The 19243-nt window shown below is 44.4% G+C and overlaps 1 protein-coding gene across 1 annotated transcript; it reads left to right on the forward strand.

The window, feature by feature from the left end:
- The first annotated feature begins 4161 nt into the window (after window positions 1-4161).
- On the forward strand, window positions 4162-11824 carry LOC311114288 (uncharacterized protein). The gene is made up of 2 exons (XM_084189543.1): window positions 4162-4364; window positions 7944-11824. Exons 1-2 carry the CDS (start codon window positions 4251-4253, stop codon window positions 9522-9524), a joined length of 1695 nt encoding a protein of 564 aa, XP_084045669.1. The 5' UTR covers window positions 4162-4250; the 3' UTR covers window positions 9525-11824.
- The last annotated feature ends 7419 nt before the right edge of the window (window positions 11825-19243 follow it).

Consider the following 19243-nt stretch of genomic DNA (forward strand, 5'->3'; position numbering starts at 1 on the left):
AGATGGCAGCGGGGGTTATATGGGTGTTATGAGTCTCTTAGTATTTAGATGGCAGCGGGGGTTATATGGGTGTTATGAGTCTATAGTATTTAAGATGGCAGCGGGGGTTATATGGGTGTTATGAGTCTCTAGTATTTAGATGGCAGCGGGGGTTATATGTGTGTTATGAGTCTATAGTATTTAGAAGGCAGCGGGGGTTATATGGGTGTTATGAGTCTATAGTATTTAGATGGCAGCGGGGGTTATATGGGTGTTATGAGTCTATAGTATTTAGATGGCAGCGGGGGTTATAGTGGGTGTTATGAGTCTAAGTATTTAGCTGGCAGAGGGGGTTATATGGGTGTTATGAGTCTCTAGTATTTAGATGGCAGCGGGGGTTATATGGGTGTTATGAGTCTCTAGTATTTAGATGGCAGCGGGGGTTATATGGGGTTATGAGTCTATAGTATTTAGCTGGCAGCGGGGGTTATATGTGTGTTATGAGTCTATAGTATTTAGATGGCAGCGGGGGTTATATGGGTGTTATGAGTCTATAGTATTTAGATGGCAGCGGGGGTTATAGGGTGTATGAGTCTTAGTATTTAGATGGCAGCGGGGGTTATATGGGTGTTATGAGTCTATAGTATTTAGCTGGCAGCGGGGGTTATATGTGTGTTATGAGTCTATAGTATTTAGATGGCAGCGGGGGTTATATGGGTGTTATGAGTCTATAGTATTTAGATGGCAGCGGGGGTTATATGGGGTGTTATGAGTCTATAGTATTTAGATGGCAGCGGGGGTTATATGGGTGTTATGAGTCTATAGTATTTAGATGGCAGCGGGGGTTATATGGGTGTTATGAGTCTATAGTATTTAGATGGCAGCGGGGTTATATGGTGTTATGAGTCTATAGTATTTAGATGGCAGCGGGGTTATATGGGTGTTATGAGTCTATAGTATTTAGATGGCAGCGGGGGTTATATGGGTGTTATGAGTCTATAGTATTTAGATGGCAGAGGGGGTTATATGGGTGTTATGAGTCTATAGTATTTAGATGGCAGCGGGGTTATATGGGTGTTATGAGTCTATAGTATTTAGATGGCAGCGGGGGTTATATGGGTGTTATGAGTCTATAGTATTTAGATGGCAGCGGGGTTATATGGGTGTTATGAGTCTATAGTATTTAGATGGCAGCGGGGTTATATGGGTGTTATGAGTCTATAGTATTTAGATGGCAGCGGGGGTTATATGGGTGTTATGAGTCTATAGTATTTAGATGGCAGCGGGGGTTATATGGGTGTTATGAGTCTATAGTATTTAGATGGCAGCGGGGGGTTATATGGGTGTTATGAGTCTATAGTATTTAGATGGCAGCGGGGGTTATATGGGTGTTATGAGTCTATAGTATTTAGATGGCAGCGGGGTTATATGGGTGTATGAGTCTATAGTATTTAGATGGCAGCGGGGGTTATATGGGTGTTATGAGTCTATAGTATTTAGATGGCAGCGGGGGTTATATGGGTGTTATGAGTCTATAGTATTTTAGATGGCAGCGGGGGTTATATGGGTGTTATGAGTCTATAGTATTTAGATGGCAGCGGGGTTATATGGGTGTTATGAGTCTCATAGTATTTAGATGGCAGCGGGGGTTATATGGGTGTTATGAGTCTCGTATTAGATGGGCACGGGGGTTATATGAGTGTTATGAGTCTATAGTATTTAGATGGCAGCGGGGTTATATGGGTGTTATGAGTCTCTAGTATTCAGATGGCAGCGGGGGTTATATGGGTGTTATGAGTCTATAGTATTTAGATGGCAGCGGGGGTTATATGAGTGTTATGAGTCTAGTATTTAGATGGCAGCGGGGGTTATATGAGTGTTATGAGTCTAGTATTTAGATGGCAGCGGGGGTTATATGGGTGTTATGAGTCTCTAGTATTCAGATGGCAGCGGGGGTTATATGGGTGTTATGAGTCTATAGTATTTAGATGGCAGCGGGGGTTATATGAGTGTTATGAGTCTAGTATTTAGATGGCAGCGGGGGTTATATGGGTGTTATGAGTCTCTAGTATTTAGATGGCAGCGGGGGTTATATGGGTGTTATGAGTCTATAGTATTTAGATGGCAGCGGGGGTTATATGAGTGTTATGAGTCTAGTATTTAGATGGCAGCGGGGGTTATATGGGTGTTATGAGTCTCTAGTATTCAGATGGCAGCGGGGGTTATATGGGTGTTATGAATCTATAGTATTTAGATGGCAGCGGGGGTTATATGGGTGTTATGAGTCTATAGTATTTAGATGGCAGCGGGGGTTATATGGGTGTTATGAGTCTATAGTATTTAGATGGCAGCGGGGGTTATATGAGTGTTATGAGTCTAGTATTTAGATGGCAGCGGGGGTTATATGAGTGTTATGAGTCTAGTATTTAGATGGCAGCGGGGGTTATATGGGTGTTATGAGTCTCTAGTATTCAGATGGCAGCGGGGGTTATATGGGTGTTATGAGTCTATAGTATTTAGATGGCAGCGGGGGTTATATGAGTGTTATGAGTCTAGTATTTAGATGGCAGCGGGGGTTATATGGGTGTTATGAGTCTCTAGTATTTAGATGGCAGCGGGGGTTATATGGGTGTTATGAGTCTATAGTATTTAGATGGCAGCGGGGGTTATATGAGTGTTATGAGTCTAGTATTTAGATGGCAGCGGGGGTTATATGGGTGTTATGAGTCTCTAGTATTCAGATGGCAGCGGGGGTTATATGGGTGTTATGAATCTATAGTATTTAGATGGCAGCGGGGGTTATATGGGTGTTATGAGTCTATAGTATTTAGATGGCAGCGGGGGTTATATGGGTGTTATGAGTCTATAGTATTTAGATGGCAGCGGGGGTTATATGGGTGTTATGAGTCTATAGTATTTAGATGGCAGCGGGGGTTATATGAGTGTTATGAGTCTAGTATTTAGATGGCAGCGGGGGTTATATGGGTGTTATGAGTCTATAGTATTTAGATGGCAGCGGGGGTTATATGAGTGTTATGAGTCTAGTATTTAGATGGCAGCGGGGGTTATATGGGTGTTATGAGTCTCTAGTATTTAGATGGCAGCGGGGGTTATATGGGTGTTATGAGTCTATAGTATTTAGATGGCAGCGGGGGTTATATGGGTGTTATGAGTCTATAGTATTTAGATGGCAGCGGGGGTTATATGGGTGTTATGAGTCTATAGTATTTAGATGGCAGCGGGGGTTATATGGGTGTTATGAGTCTATAGTATTTAGATGGCAGCGGGGGTTATATGGGTGTTATGAGTCTCTAGTATTTAGATGGCAGCGGGGGTTATATGGGTGTTATGAGTCTATAGTATTTAGATGGCTGCGGGGGTTATATGGGTGTTATGAGTCTATAGTATTTAGATGGCAGCGGGGGTTATATGGGTGTTATGAGTCTATAGTATTTAGCTCATCTACACATCAAAGTGCCAGCTACTCCACTCTCAGGGGGATGCCAGCCGGGTATTTGTTGCTTCTTTATTTGCCTCAACTCCAATTCTTCCCATGTTCTCTCCACTGGCTCTCTTCTGTACACCTAAATATGACAGATTAAGGACTTCACTTGCATTGTCAAACTTCACACTCAGAAGGGGAATCCAGCCAGGGGATAGTGTTGATTGCTCTGTTATTTGGCTCAACTCCACTCCCTCCGTCTCCTTCCCGCTCTTATTAGCTGCTGTGTGTAAGTAGTCTCCCTGTTGTGTATAGCTAAATATCACTGGCAATACTTTAGTTATGCATCTACAGGCCCGTTATACAGGGTGTTTGAGTCAGTAAGCTATGAACACAGGAATGTGAACCTATGATGGGCTATGCTATGCTTTGTCATACCAACTAAACTATTACTAGAGTACTATTCAATCAAATTAAGTGAGACTATGACTTAATTTTTAAGCTGACACCTCCCCCTGTGTAACTGGTGGGATCTGAACCCCGGTCTCCCACTCAAGAAACCAAGATCTTAACCCTTTTAAGAGCAAGAGGAATTTGCCTCCTGGACCGAGGGTGACACTGATCTTAAGTCGCAGTCACGCGAGTGTGAGTCCCGACTCACCTCCGCTACAATTGGAAGAGAGAGCATTTCCTTGAGTGACTTTTACTGTTTAGCTAATACCTTACTTCGAAGAGAGCGTTGTCTCCTTGACCTTAACCCCTCCCAGAGTTTCTGCTCCTGGAGAACGTGGTTCACCACTTCAGCTACCCGTGCATCCTGGACCTGAAGATGGGCACACGTCAGCACGGGGACGATGCCTCGGAGGAGAAGGCTGCCAGGCAGATGAAGAAGTGTGAACAGAGCACCTCCGCCACCCTGGGGGTACGTGTCTGTGGGATGCAGGTGAGTCCAGGGGTTTTCTATGTCTTTTTAAACTTTAATTCACCTGAAAGTGTAAAGCTCTCTTTTGCAAAGGAGACCTAGCCAAGACAACAGCAAGCATGCCAGCATACAGTGCCTTTGGAAAGTATTCAGACCCCTTTACTTTTTCCACATTTTGTTACGTTACAGCCTTATTCTAAAATTGATTAAATTGTTTTTTCCCCTCATCAATCTACACACAATACCCCATAATGACGAAGCAAAAACAGGTTTTTAGAAATATCAAATTTACATAAGTATTCAGACCCTTTACTCAGTACTTTGTTGAAGCAACTTTGGCAGCGATTACAGCCTCAAGTCTTCTTGGGTATGACGGTAAAAGCTTGGCACACCTGTATTTGGGGAGTTTCTCCCATTCTTCTCTGCAGATCCTCTCAAGCTCTGTCAGGTTGGATGGAGAGCGTCACTGCACAGCTATTTTCAGGTCTCTCCAGAGATGTTAGATCGGGTTCAAGTCCGGGCTCTGGCTGGGCCACTCAAGGACATTCAGAGACTTGTCCCGAAGCCACTCCTGCGTTGTCTTGGCTGTGTGCTTAGAGTCGTTGTCCTGTTGGAAGGTGAACCTTCACCCCAGTCTGAGGTCCTGAGCGCTCTGGAGCAGGTTTTCATCAAGGATCTCTCTGTACTTTGCTCCATTCATCTTTGAATCGATCCTGACTAGTCTCCCAGTCCCTGCTGCTGAAAAACATCCCCACAGCATGATGCTGCCACCACCATGCTTCACCGTAGGGATGCCAGGTTTCCTCCAGACGTGACACTTGGCATTCAGGCCAAAGAGTTAATTCTTGTTTTCATCAGACCAGAGAATCTTGTTTCTCATGGTCTGAGAGTCCTTTAGGTGCCTTTTGGCAAACTCCAAGCGGGCTGTTATGTGCCTTTTACTGAGGAGTGGCTTCCATCTGGCCACTCTACCATAAAGGCCTGATTGGTGGAGTGCTGCAGAGATGGTTGTCTTTCTGGAAGGTTCTCCCATCTCCACAGAGGAACTCTAGAGCTCTGTCAGAATGACCATCAGATTCTTGGTCACCTCACTGACCAAGGCCCTTCTCCCCTGATTGCTCAGTTTGGCCGGGCGGCCATCTCTAGGAAGAATCTTGGTGGTTCCAAACTTCTTCCATTTAAGAATGATGGAGGCCACTGTGTTCTTGGGGACCTTCAATGCTGCAGAAATATTTTGGTACCCTTCCCCAGATCTGTGCATCGACACAATCCTGTCTCGGCGCTCTACGGACAATTCCTTCAACCTCATGGCTTGGTTTTTGCTCTGACATGCACTGTCAACTGTGGGACCTTATATAGACAGGTGTGTGCCTTTTCAAATCATGTCCAATCAATTGAATTTACCACAAGTGGACTTCAATCAAGTTATAGAAACATCAAGGATGATCAATGGAAACAGGATGCACCTGAGCTCAATTTCGAGTCTCATAGCAAAAGGTCTGAATACTTAAGCAAATAAGGTATTTCTGTTTTTTATTTGTTATAAATTCCCAAAAACTTTCTCAAAACCTGTTTTCGCTTTGTCAATATGGGGTATTGTGTGTAGATTGCTGAGAAAAAAATATATTTAATCCATTTTAGAATAAGGCTGTAGCGTAACAAAATATGGGAAAGGTCAAGGGGTCTGAATACTTTCCGAAGGAGCTGTAGGCTACCACTTAGAATGCATGCCCAATGCAGTGCTTCGTTCTACATTGTTTGCTAGTTTGGGTATCAGTAAGGATGGCTTACACAGTAGCTACAGCTCCGTAGATCCCTTACTCCGTAGATCCCTTACTCCCTAGATCCCTTACTCCGTAGATCCCTTACTCCCTAGATCCCTTACTCCGTAGATCCCTTACTCCGTAGATCCCTTACTCCGTAGATCCCTTACGCCGTAGATCCCTTACTCCGTAGATCCCTTACTCCGTAGATCCCTTACTCCGTAGATCCCTTACTCCGTAGATCCCTTACTCCGTATCTCTTCATATTGATTCTACTAACACCTGGGCTGACACAGAGATCCCACAACAGGAAGCCGAGCAGGACAGGAGGGATACTGAGTATCCTATCAAGTTAGAAACAAGAGACAACTGGGACATACTGCACTTTATTGCCCATTCGGTTGGAACTGAATTTCACCTTCCTCCTTGATCCCAACACCCCCAGACACACACACACACACACACACACACACACACACACACACACCACGAATTCCAGAGGGATGGACGGCGTGATTGTCTGTTCACAATGTAGCGCCTGTAACACTAGCAGGGACAATGGCCCCCAGCATTGATCCCAACGTCCAGCTTCAGAAGGCCTCCTCTCCTCCTCCATTTGTATGGTTTTGTTCTCTCTCTCTCCCCCATAAATCAGAATGACTCACCATGTTCTGTTGTGTTTTTCTGTCCCCCCCTCTGTGTTCTGTTTTAATGGTACAGGTCTAACCTCTGTACTCTCTGTCTGCATCCCAAATGGCACCCTATTCCCTCCGTAGTGCACTACCCCTATGTGCCCTGGTCAAAAGTAGTGCACTTTGTAGGGAATAGGGTGTCATTTGGGACGGAGCCTCTGTGTGTTGTGTAGTACCGGGTGTAACCTCTTATCTCTGTGTTTTATGGTCCAGGTATATCCTCTTATCTCTGTGTTCTATGGTCCAGGTATATCCTCTTATCTCTGTGTTTTATGGTCCAGGTATATCCTCTTATCTCTGTGTTCTATGGTCCAGGTATATCCTCTTATCTCTGTGTTCTATGGTCCAGGTATATCCTCTTATCTCTGTGTTCTATGGTCCAGGTATATCCTCTTATCTCTGTGTTTTATGGTCCAGGTATATCCTCTTATCTCTGTGTTTTATGGTCCAGGTATATCCTCTTATCTCTGTGTTCTATGGTCCAGGTATATCCTCTTATCTCTGTGTTTTATGGTCCAGGTATATCCTCTTATCTCTGTGTTTTATGGTCCAGGTATATCCTCTTATCTCTGTGTTCTATGATCCAGGTATATCCTCTTATCTCTGTGTTTTATGGTCCAGGTATATCCTCTTATCTCTGTGTTCTATGGTCCAGGTATATCCTCTTATCTCTGTGTTCTATGGTCCAGGTATATCCTCTTATCTCTGTGTTCTATGGTCTAGGTATATCCTCTTATCTCTGTGTTTTATGGTCCAGGTATATCCTCTTATCTCTGTGTTTTATGGTCCAGGTATATCCTCTTATCTCTGTGCTCTATGGTCCAGGTATATCCTCTTATCTCTGTGTTCTATGATCCAGGTGTATCCTCTTATCTCTGTGTTCTTTGGTCCAGGTGTAACCTCACATCTGTGGTTCTATGGTCCAGGTGTAACCTGTTTCTCTGTGGTTCTATGGTCCAGGTGTAACCTCTGTTCTCTCTGTGGTTCTATGGTCCAGGTGTAACCTCTGTTCTCTCTGTGGTTCTATGGTCCAGGTGTAACCTCTGTTCTCTCTGTGGTTCTATGGTCCAGGTGTAACCTCTGTTCTCTCTGTGGTTCTATGGTCCAGGTGTAACCTCTGTTCTCTCTGTGGTTCTATGGTCCAGGTGTACCAGATGGACACGGGCCACTATCTGTGCAGGAACAAGTACTACGGCCGCAGCCTGTCCATCGAGGGCTTCCGCCATGCCCTCTACCAGTTCATGCACAACGGGACGTCGCTCAGGAAGGATCTGTTTGAGCCCATGCTGTGTAAGCTACGCAGCCTGAAGGCCGTTCTTGAGAGACAGACCACCTACCGTTTCTACTCCTCCTCCCTGCTCATCATCTATGAGGGGAAGGAGCCTGAGCTGGCCCACGTCTGGCAGAAAGCACCACAGGAAACCTGGCAGCAGAAAGCATCACCACCACAGGCCCCGGCAGAGCCCTGGGAAAACCAGAAACCACCAGCACCACAGCCAGCAGCTGAGGTGCCCTCAGAGAAGGAGGTGGTGGTCAACCCAGGGGTAGGAATCCAAGGTGTCCAAGGACTGGGGTTAGGAGTGAGGCTCCAAGGTGTCCAAGGACCGGGGTTAGGAGTGAGGCTCCAAGGTGTCCAAGGACCGGGGTTAGGAGTGAGGCTCCAAGGTGTCCAAGGACCGGGGTTAGGAGTGAGGCTCCAAGGTGTCCAAGGACCGGGGTTAGGAGTGGGGCTCCAAGGTGTCCAAGGACCGGGGTTAGGAGTGAGGCTCCAAGGTGTCCAAGGACCGGGGTTAGGAGTGAGGCTCCAAGGTGTCCAAGGACCGGGGTTAGGAGTGGGGCTCCAAGGTGTCCAAGGACCGGGGTTAGGAGTGAGGCTCCAAGGTGTCCAAGGACCGGGGTTAGGAGTGAGGCTCCAAGGTGTCCAAGGACCGGGGTTAGGAGTGAGGCTCCAAGGTGTCCAAGGACCGGGGTTAGGAGTGAGGCTCCAAGGTGTCCAAGGACCGGGGTTAGGAGTGGGGCTCCAAGGTGTCCAAGGACCGGGGTTAGGAGTGAGGCTCCAAGGTGTCCAAGGACCGGGGTTAGGAGTGGGGCTCCAAGGTGGAGTCCTCCAAGGGGCCCATGGACCGGGGTTAGGTGTGGGGCTCCAAGGTGGAGTCCTCCAAGGTGTCCAAGGACTGGGGTTAGGAGTGGGGCTCCAAGGTGGAGTCCTCCAAGGTGTCCAAGGACCGGGGTTAGGAGTGGGGCTCCAAGGTGTCCAAGGACCGGGGTTAGGAGTGAGGCTCCAAGGTGTCCAAGGACCGGGGTTAGGAGTGAGGCTCCAAGGTGTCCAAGGACCGGGGTTAGGAGTGGGGCTCCAGGGTGGAGTCCTCCAAGGGGCCCATGGACTGACAGAAGCCCCTCTCCAGCCCCTCCAGCTGCCCCAGGCTGTACCATCTCCACCAGAATGCCCCCCCACCCCCACCACTCCACAGCCACAGCAGCCCCACCATGCGCCTCTCCTGCCCCCTCCACCTCTGCCCTCAGACCCCCACGCCCCCTCTCCCCCGCTACCATGCCCCTCCAGCCCTAGCTTAAGTGTGGACGTCCGCATGATAGACTTTGCCCACAGCACCTTCAAAGGTTTCCGTGACGACCAGACAGTGCACGACGGGCCGGATCGGGGCTACGTGTTTGGACTGGAGAGCCTCATCAAGATCCTGGAGGGCCTCAGGGAGGAGAACCTGTAGCAGCCGAACCTGGGACTGCGTCTCAAATGGATGGAAACCTCTATTCCCTATATAGTGCACAACTTTTGACCAGGGCCCACAGGGTGTTAGCGTGTCTTCTTCCTCTTGAAAAAATAAGTTACAAAATAAAACCCAGGCTGCTTCCAAAAAAGGCACCTATTCCTATAAGGATCGTGTGAAAAGTAAAGTACTATGTAGGGATTGGCGTGCCATTTGGAACGTACCAAACATCATTCAGGAGAAGGAAAGCTGTACATGACACATCTTCATCCTCCCTCTTCAGATGTCCTCCTCCCCACTACCCTATCCTCAATTATTCTATTTTGGAGAAAACAGGAAACAAAAATAAAGAAAGAAACCGTGAGACGTTTTGGAGAAAGAAAAGCACATTATTAATCTGTAATAATGAGGACCTGATGGAGCAGTGATCTGTAATAATGAGGACCTGATGGAGCAGTGATCTGTAATAATGAGGACCTGATGGAGCAGTGATCTGTAATAATGAGGACCTGATGGAGCAGTGATCTGTAATAATGAGGACCTGATGGAGCAGTGATGTGTAATAATGAGGACCTGATGGAGCAGTGATCTGTAATAATGAGGACCTGATGGAGCAGTGATCTGTAATAATGAGGACCTGATGGAGCAGTGATCTGTAATAATGAGGACCTGATGGAGCAGTGATCTGTAATAATGAGGACCTGATGGAGCAGTGATGTGTAATAATTAGGATCTGATGGAGCAGTGATGTGTAATAATGAGGACCTGATGGAGCAGTGATCTGTAATAATGAGGACCTGATGGAGCAGTGATCTGTAATAATGAGGACCTGATGGAGCTGTGATGTGTATTCATAAGGATCTGACGGAGCAGTGATGGAATGGATGGAAGGCCGCTGTATGTCTATGCTACTGTCTGACAGTAAAGGTGAAAGGTTGTGACCTTAAACTGTAAAGGACAATCCTTTCTGACTGTTGTGCTCCTCCTAGATTAGAGACACGTGAGAAACTTAAAGGGAGCATCTACAGCCCTGTGTGTATCCTATTAATCATCCTGGACAGAAATGGCTGCCATTCCTCTGAGGGAAACATAAAAAGGGCAATGTCTGCCTTGTGGGTTTGTCGCCACTGTGTGGCCAACTGAAGTATTGCATTGAAGAAAGGCACAGGATGAGGTCAGGGTTTGGTTTTGAAGGTAGCGCAGCCACTGCTCAGAGCAAGGCCAGGTCCTGTCTCTGTCCCAAATGGCATCCTTATTCCCTTTATAGTGCACTACTTTTGACCAGGGCCCATAGGGAAACCCATAGGTCTCTGGTCAAAAGTAGTGCACTATATAGGAGATGGGTGCCATTTGGGACATATCCCTGTCTCTGCTGTGGGACTGGTAGAGAGACTGAAGTGGGGGGGGGGGGGGACTTAGCTAAATCTCCATACAGCTGTATTCCTATCAGGGGTTTAATAAATGTGCAGCTTTGCTTACACGGTGATGTTTGTCATGAAAACGTTACTGTGAAGAAAGCAAGGGTTAATATATACTTGGCCCTACTTCTTAATAAGAGGTTGAAAAATACATAAAACCCAGGGCACCTCCGAAATGGCACCCTATTCCCTATCTAGTGCATTACTTTTGATCAGAGCCTTATGGGTATCCCTGGTCAAAAGTAGTGCACTACATAATGGACTAGGCCCCAGCCTTCAGGCTTCAATTGAAATACAACACAGCTCACATGGTCATCTAATTTATTAAAAGTCAAAGTTTTATTATGTTGCTTTTTATAGTTAGTATCTCTTATTCCTTAGAGCCAACGACCGTTTCATTTAAAGGTATCCAACTCATTTTCGAACGTTGCTATGGGCACAGCCAAACAACGGAAGTGAATTAGTTGACTTCCGCTTTACTTCCCTACCGCGGTGCGCCAATTGGCAAACTTGACAGAGTCATTTATTTGAGTCAAAGAGATTAAAAGTCAAGTAAACAAGTATAAGTGTAATGTTATATTATATTATTGAATTCAAGTTCGCTAACGTTAGCTATACCTACTAGTAGGCTAGTTCTGTTGTGATAATAACGTTAGCTAGACCTACTAGTAGGCTAGTTCTGTTGTGGCAGAGTTAAGGCCCGGGCCATCCACCAAGCCAATAACTATAATGATAAACTATAGGCTACATAACTTGAAAACGTTGGTGAGCATTCTCACTAGAGGGAAGTTTGTTTTTCGTTCTACAGTCCTACACATGTCAATCAACGGATCAACGCATCCTACTGCAAGCCGCTATTAATAAAGTGGTAACACAGGACCATTCAGTGTTTTCAGGGTGTTTATTGTCATAGTGACAACTGCAAATAATAGGCTACTTTAATGTACATGTCTGCCTAATGAAAAACAATATAGTAACTAGTATTTAAATGTAGCAATTCAACAACAAACGCTGTTTAGCCTGCACATATTTTACAGCATGTCATCATTGCCTCATTGCTCAAGTAGTTTGCAAGTGATTTCCATTTATCTAATGGTTGTCAATGCCTTTGGGTCTTTTTCACTGTTTTCACTCATCTCTGTATGTCCTGTGTAACTATTTGCAATGCATCAGTGCAACAATGTTCTCACGCGGCCAAAAGTGATCACAACAATGCATCAAAAGCCTGCCGTTTTTAATGCATATTCATGTCTCTCCTCAACTTTTCCCAACATGCATTTTCAATGATCTAGGCCTGTTTTACATTCAGCAATTAGCAAGAGCAAGCCTGCTTCTTTCCCCGAATAGGCTATTAGGCCTAGTATAAAAAAAGGAATCAAAATAAATATCCTGTAGCTTTTGTAGCCTCTAGCTTTTCCTGGCATTTCACGAGAAGAGGAAAATGCTTGCGTAGCCGATAGCCTGTTGCGCACAGGAACAGCTGGAAGGAAGAGAGAGGCTAGTGAAGTGGAGCCGAAGTAAGAAGCAAAATATTAGCTAGATATTAGGGCTATAGGCTAAATATTTACCTGCCAAAGTGCAAGAAAAATCAGTTAACAGATTATGAAATTGCAGATCCGTAGTGCGTCCCTCCAGGCTGTGCTCTGTGGTCCCTGGGCACGCAAAGCTTCACTATTGACTAGTCCTACGTTTTTCGACAATAGCATTATTCTACCTGGGCTACAACAACATTGTATTATTGTTTATCAAGTGAGTACACCATTTTTGTCCATAGGCTGTATTGATCTAGGCTAATTTGAATAACCGCTCACACTCCTGTTTTGTTTCCTGCCGAAATAACGGAGTAGCCTACAGCCTGATAACGCAACCGTCTGGGTCTATTCTCGACCGTTTAGCCGGTCCAGAAAGGTACACTAGCAGGCCACTCATATGGCGTAGGGCTGTTTTGTCAGGGTGTAACCCGGTGTTGAGATATGCCGACTATAGGAAAATATGGGCTTCTCCTTTCCAACTCCCCGCCCGTTAATGCAGTAGGCTATTTTACATTCAGCAAGCGTGCATTTCTCCTCCCAATAGGATATCAGTAGACTAAAGAAAATATTTCTAAATAAATAAATGACCAACAAGCTTTTGTAGTCTCGCTTTTCCTGGGACTCTACAAGATTTAAGAGGAATAGCCGTGTCAGCGGAGAGGCCAGGTGCGTCATTACGCAACAGAACAACGAAGGACAGACAGGCTCCAGATGTAGCCTGTAGCCAAAGTAAGAAGCGTATTCATATTAACCCATAATTCATAAGCTCGATGTTAGGTTTAATACTGCAGTGAATATCCAGTTAATTTACACAGCGAAAGAAACAATTGTTTCGTAGGTTAGATAGCCTACACTGTGCGCTCCCTCCCAGTCCCCGGGTAGGCCTACACAGCTCCAAAAGCTACCCTTTTGTTTTTGTATTTGTATTTATTAAGGATCCCCATTACTCTTCCTGGGGTCATGCAACATTAAGGCAGTTATATACATTTTAAAATATTACATGACGTTATATTTCACAACACTTTATCCAATACATTTAGTGTGTTCCCTCAGGCCACTACTTGTCAGTATTTTAGGGACAAGAAATGTATCCTACCTAGGATGAAACAACACAACGTAATGAAGAATGTTATTGTTTTCAAGTGAGTATAAAACTAGTCTAAGCTGTAAACTGCATTGAATAGCCTATGTCATTTGAATAACTGCTCAAAAGCCTGCCGTTTTGAATACATATTCATTTCGAAATAACTGCAACTAACCTGCCTGATTGGGAAACCATTTGGAACAGTTATGGGTTTGTTCTCGGTAGTTTAGCCTACAAGGTCCAGGCACATTATCAGGACAGTAATATGGTGTATTTTGTCATGACGTATCAGCTAACAGGAACATGCTAATGCAGGGATTTCCAGTGGCGCGCATATGAATTATGATAATGTTCGAGTGCGGAGGAAGTTGTATCCATGGTTTCAGCGTTTGGCTTCCGGTGTTTTAAAAGCGTTCGAAAATGAGGTGGATATAATATTATTATTTGAATATTTTCTTTGCTTATTTCTCTTCATCACTCCCTCCCTCTACCAGTCTGGTAGTTAGGCCCGCCCAGGTATACCATTGGGGCATTGTATAACACGTATCCTTTAGTCCAGACTCCTTGATGCCCCTCCCTGTTTTACAAACAAAGCCTTTCTTTCATTTTATGATCCTGAAAAGATACAATCTCTTTCCTTTTTAATTTGCACTGTAGAAGGTGTATTGAAAGCATCAAAAGCATGATATTTTCTTCTTTTTATACTACTAGTTTTCTTTTGGGGCGGTTCAATCACGTCAAGGGCCAGACTAGAAACAACTCTACAGACCTGGGTTCAAATAGTATTCAAAGTAATTTTAAATACACTGCTCAAAAAAAAGGGAACACTTAAACAACACAATGTAACTCCAAGTCAATCACACTTCTGTGAAATCAAACTGTCCACTTAGGAAGCAACACTGATTGACAATACATTTCACATGCTGTTGTGCAAATGGAATAGACAACAGGTGGAAATTATAGGCAATTAGCAAGACACCCCCAATAAAGGACTGGTTTTGCAGGTGGTGACCACAGACCACTTCTCAGTTACTATGCTTCCTGGCTGATGTTTTGGTCACTTTTGAATTCTGGCGGTGCTTTCACTCTAGTGGTAGCATGAGACGGAGTCTACAACCCACACAAGTGGCTCAGGTAGTGCAGCTCATCCAGGATGAGCTGCAATGGCACAATGCGAGCTGTGGCAAGAAGGTTTGCTGTGTCTGTCAGCGTAGTGTCCAGAGCATGGAGGCGCTACCAGGAGACAGGCCAGTACATCAGGAGACGTGGAGGAGGCCGTAGGAGGGCAACAACCCAGCAGCAGGACTGCTACCTCCGCCTTTGTGCAAGGAGGAGCAGGCGGAGCACTGCCAGAGCCCTGCAAAATGACCTCCAGCAGGCCACAAATGTGCATGTGTCTGCTCAAACGGTCAGAAACAGACTCCATGAGGGTGGTATGAGTGCCCGACGTCCACAGGTGGGGGTTGTGCTTACAGCCCAACACCGTACAGGACGTTTGGCATTTGCCAGAGAACACCAAGATTGGCAAATTCGCCACTGGCGCCCTGTGCTCTTCACAGATGAAAGCAGGTTCACACTGAGCACGTGACAGACGTGACAGAGTCTGGAGACGCCGTGGAGAACGTTCTGCTGCCTGCAACATCCTCCAGCATGACCGGTTTGGCGGTGGGTCAGTCATGGTGTGGGGTGGCATTTCTTTGGGGGGCCGCACAGCCCTCCATGTGCTCGCCAGAGGTAGCCTGACTGCCATTAGGTACCGAGATGAGATCCTCAGACCCCTTGTGAGACCATATGCTGGTGCGGTTGGCCCTGGGTTCCTCCTAATGCACGACAATGCTAGACCTCATGTGGCTGGAGTGTGTCAGCAGTTCCTGCAAGAGGAAGGCATTGATGCTATGGACTGGCCCGCCCGTTCCCCAGACCTGAATCCAATTGAGCACATCTGGGACATCATGTCTCGCTCCATCCACCAACGCCACGTTGCACCACAGACTGTCCAGGAGTTGGCGGATGCTTTAGTCCAGGTCTGGGAGGAGATCCCTCAGGAGACCATCCGCCACCTCATCAGGAGCATGCCCAGGCGTTGAAGGGAGGTCATACAGGCACGTGGAGGCCACACACACTACTGAGCCTCATTTTGACTTGATTTAAGGACATTACATCAAAGTTGGATCAGCCTGTAGTGTGGTTTTCCACTTTAATTTTGAGGGTGACTCCAAATCCAGACCTCCATGGGTTGATACATTTTGATTTCCATTGATAATTTTTGTGTGATTTTGTTGTCAGCACATTCAACTATGTAAAGAAAAAAACTATTTAATAAGATTATTTCATTCATTCAGATCTAGGATGTGTTATTTTAGTGTTCCCTTTATTTTTTTGAGCAGTGTACTTTTAGCTGGGTTTGATTGAAAAATAAAATAAAACCCAGGGTATGTCCGAAATTGCACCCTATTCCCTTGCTAAATGTAACCACCAATAGAATAGTATCAAAACTGCAAATCCCGCCTATGACCTGGCACTCCAGGCAAGCAGGCTAAAGCGAACGCTCAAAGTATTTGAAAGATTGTGGTATCTGACCCCAGGTCTGCTCCTCTCTCCCACCACCGATACACAGTGGACCCTTGTTCTCCATTTTAGCATTATGTAGCAGAACGATAGTAGAGACTCCGCTCCTCCACCACTCTCTCACCCTCTTCTTCTCCCGTGTCCTCCCTCTGTTCCTCAGCCCACTCACCATGGAGGGAGAGAGTCTGTCAGTCTAGTGTCAGTCAGTTGGGTTAGGATGTCTCGCTCTGTGTAGATTGGTTTGAACAATGTCGCACTGTAGCCATAAGTCACTTTGCTAAAATTAATGTGGATTATTTTTCTTCTTCTCTGCTCTGGCACGATGCAGGTCTCGTCTTAGTTTAATATCTTTGACAGGGTTGCAAAAATCTGGTAAGTTAATCAAAATTCCCAGATTTTCCACAAATCCCGGTTGGAAGATTCACGGAATCAGAGGATGGAATAAGTAGGAAATCCAGAATCATCCTATCAGGATTTCTGGAAAACCTGGGAATTTTGGGAACGTTACCAGAACTTTGCTACCCTACTCTGACAACAAAGCACTAGGATGCTATAATATCATATTTTTACATCTAACTAATATTCTCTACTGCTACACAAGCACATAAACTGACTTGGATGTGGGCAGAACTGTAAAAGCTCTCAATAATTTCGACACATGCAATCAATGTTGGAAAACAGACACTGTTGAATTACTGGATCTCTATTGGTTTAGAGATGTATCTGTCTACTACATGCATGCTGATTTCTATTCTGATTCTAGAACCAATTCTATTTGTGTTTCTATGTGTGCTCCCTAGTTCTGGACATTTGGCATTATGGAGAAAATAGTCTCCTGAAAAAGTCACAATTCCATTTCACAACTGTTAAAAGTTGTGTTGTCGTCTTCTTACCCCCAGCGTTCCAAACTCATTCGTATTTATTGAAGACCTTTTCTTCAAACTCTTATTCAAATGGAAAAAATATGATAATGGAATTTCCACCTGTGGGGAAGGAGGCCTCTTTATCAGTCTACTTGGCAGGGCTTTGTAATGTGTTGTCCAAAAATACATTGTTCGGGTTGATTAACCTGGAAAAAATGCTTTGGAGGAACAAAATAGTCTTAGGTGGAAGGAAAAAATTATTTCAAGATGCCCAAAGATATGTATTTTCAAAGTAGCTTGCTAGACATACTTTACTATCTTCCAAAAACGGGAAATAGTGTTATTTTAATTTGTTTTAACCTTTTAAAAACGGGGCATTTGTCTTAAATGAAGTATGTTAAAGGAAAAGAGCACTGCAGTGAAACAAACCACAAAACTTGCGCTGTGCCAGAGACAAAGATTGCGTTCCAAATGCCACCCTCTTCCCACTATATAATAGTGCACAACTTTTGACTTGAGCCCTATGGGTCTTTGGTCAAATGTATGGCCCTATGAAGGGGATAGGGTGTCGTTGTGGACTCATCCAAAGATTAAGGAATAATAATCTGAAAGTAATAAAAGAGGGAAAGAAGAATCCACAAGTCTATAAAGGGATCTGGAAGAAGAAGTGGTGGAAGTTATTTGTCTTTCATAGATCTGAGAAATTACTTGTAGAAGAAAAAATATATTACCCCAAAAGTATCTTTTTCCGTTGTTGTTGCATGGATGGATATTTTTTTACGAATTATAATGACATCTTTATGACAATTTTGAATGTGCGCTATAAAACAATTTATTTAAGAAATAAATATTGGTGTTGTTTTTGTCTGTTTGCTTGCTTTATTTGTATTTTATTCATATTATCTAGTCTCTGAAAATCTCAGACCTAGGGAAACCGCACTAGTGTGTGCTGGAACATTGTTAATGTGGGAGGCAACCCGTCTGCCTAGGGAGACTATGTACTATCTAAAAAGGTTGCAGACACACACACTTAGCAGCCTGTATATCCTCAAAGAGCAAGCAGGGGTGACGGCGGCAAGAAGAAACGAACAAGGAAGAAACCTTCAGAGGAACCAGACTCCAGCGGGCGAAAGTTGCATCCACCGGCTGTGAACATTCATAATTAGTGGACTGTTACATACTGTACTTGACTTGTCCCTGTTTGACTTCACCAACCTAATCAAGTGATTTGAAATTGTCTCGACATTACATGGGACTATTTTAGTCTTATATCTATAATGAATGCATTTATGCAACAACATTTGGTATTATAAAAAAAATAAGTGTACCCGTTTTTATTGTGGCTGTGTCTAGTGTTGGGGGAAGCTACTGTGAAAATATAGTTTACCAAGCTACCAATTACTTCACACTGGAAGAAGTTAAGCTACACTAAAGAAACATTTTGGTCACTTAACTCAAGTTAATTTGGATGTAATGAACAACTTTTTCAAACTACTTCGTGAAAAATTATACCTAAATCTGAAAAGTAATAGACTACAAATTGCAGATCACTCTGGAGTCAGATGTTAACAGAATGTGTGATTTTGCCTATTAAACACAAAAACTATTTTTCAAGTGAGAATCAGGCAGGTCTGATGCCGAAAAAGAAAGGAAATGCTTGCCTACTTTACCCATATTTTATGCAAAAAGAGTACTAGTGTCTAGTTCCTGTAGTTAGCTACACCACTACAAGGCAAAAAAAAACGAATTAACTACTTAAAACACTACCAACATTTGAATTTAGTTCAACTATCACCAAGCTACGGCAAAATCTAATTAAATTACTAGTTGAACTAGGTACAGCTAATTTATTTCGCTACTCCCCAACCAATTATATACGTGTATTCACTAGATGACTGACAAGGGGCGCTGTTCTGAAGTCACCGTCCGCCATTATGATGCTCCTCATAAGAACCAGGCTCCATAGGAATCTACAGTATATCAATGTAATGTTTCAAGGACAAAAATAAATGTAAGTATTTATTTGTTGTAGTGAGGACTGCAACATAAGAACTCTATAAAACATTCTAAAACTTTTTTATATTTTAAATGTTTATTGACAAACGATAGGCGTCTGTTCAGTTCATACAATACTATGTATTGTTTAAAAAAACATGTATCTACCAAAACCTGTAGAAATGAAAACCTGTAGCTAGATAGGTCACCTCTCTACACTACAAAGCAATACAATGTTGATCGCTGTAATGCAAAGCTG

This window comes from Coregonus lavaretus (genome assembly GCF_964263955.1).
Source record: "Coregonus lavaretus genome assembly, contig: HAP1_SCAFFOLD_3847, whole genome shotgun sequence".
Taxonomy (NCBI): Eukaryota; Metazoa; Chordata; class Actinopteri; order Salmoniformes; family Salmonidae; genus Coregonus; species Coregonus lavaretus.

Excerpts from the sequence above, each read along its gene's own strand:
- LOC311114288 (XM_084189543.1), top strand. The coding sequence starts at position 4,251 with ATGGGCACACGTCAGCACGGGGACGATGCCTCGGAGGAGAAGGCTGCC. Across the intron at positions 4,365-7,943 it reads TACGTGTCTGTGGGATGCAG|GTGTACCAGATGGACACGGG; the intron begins GTGAGTCCAGGG and ends TCTATGGTCCAG.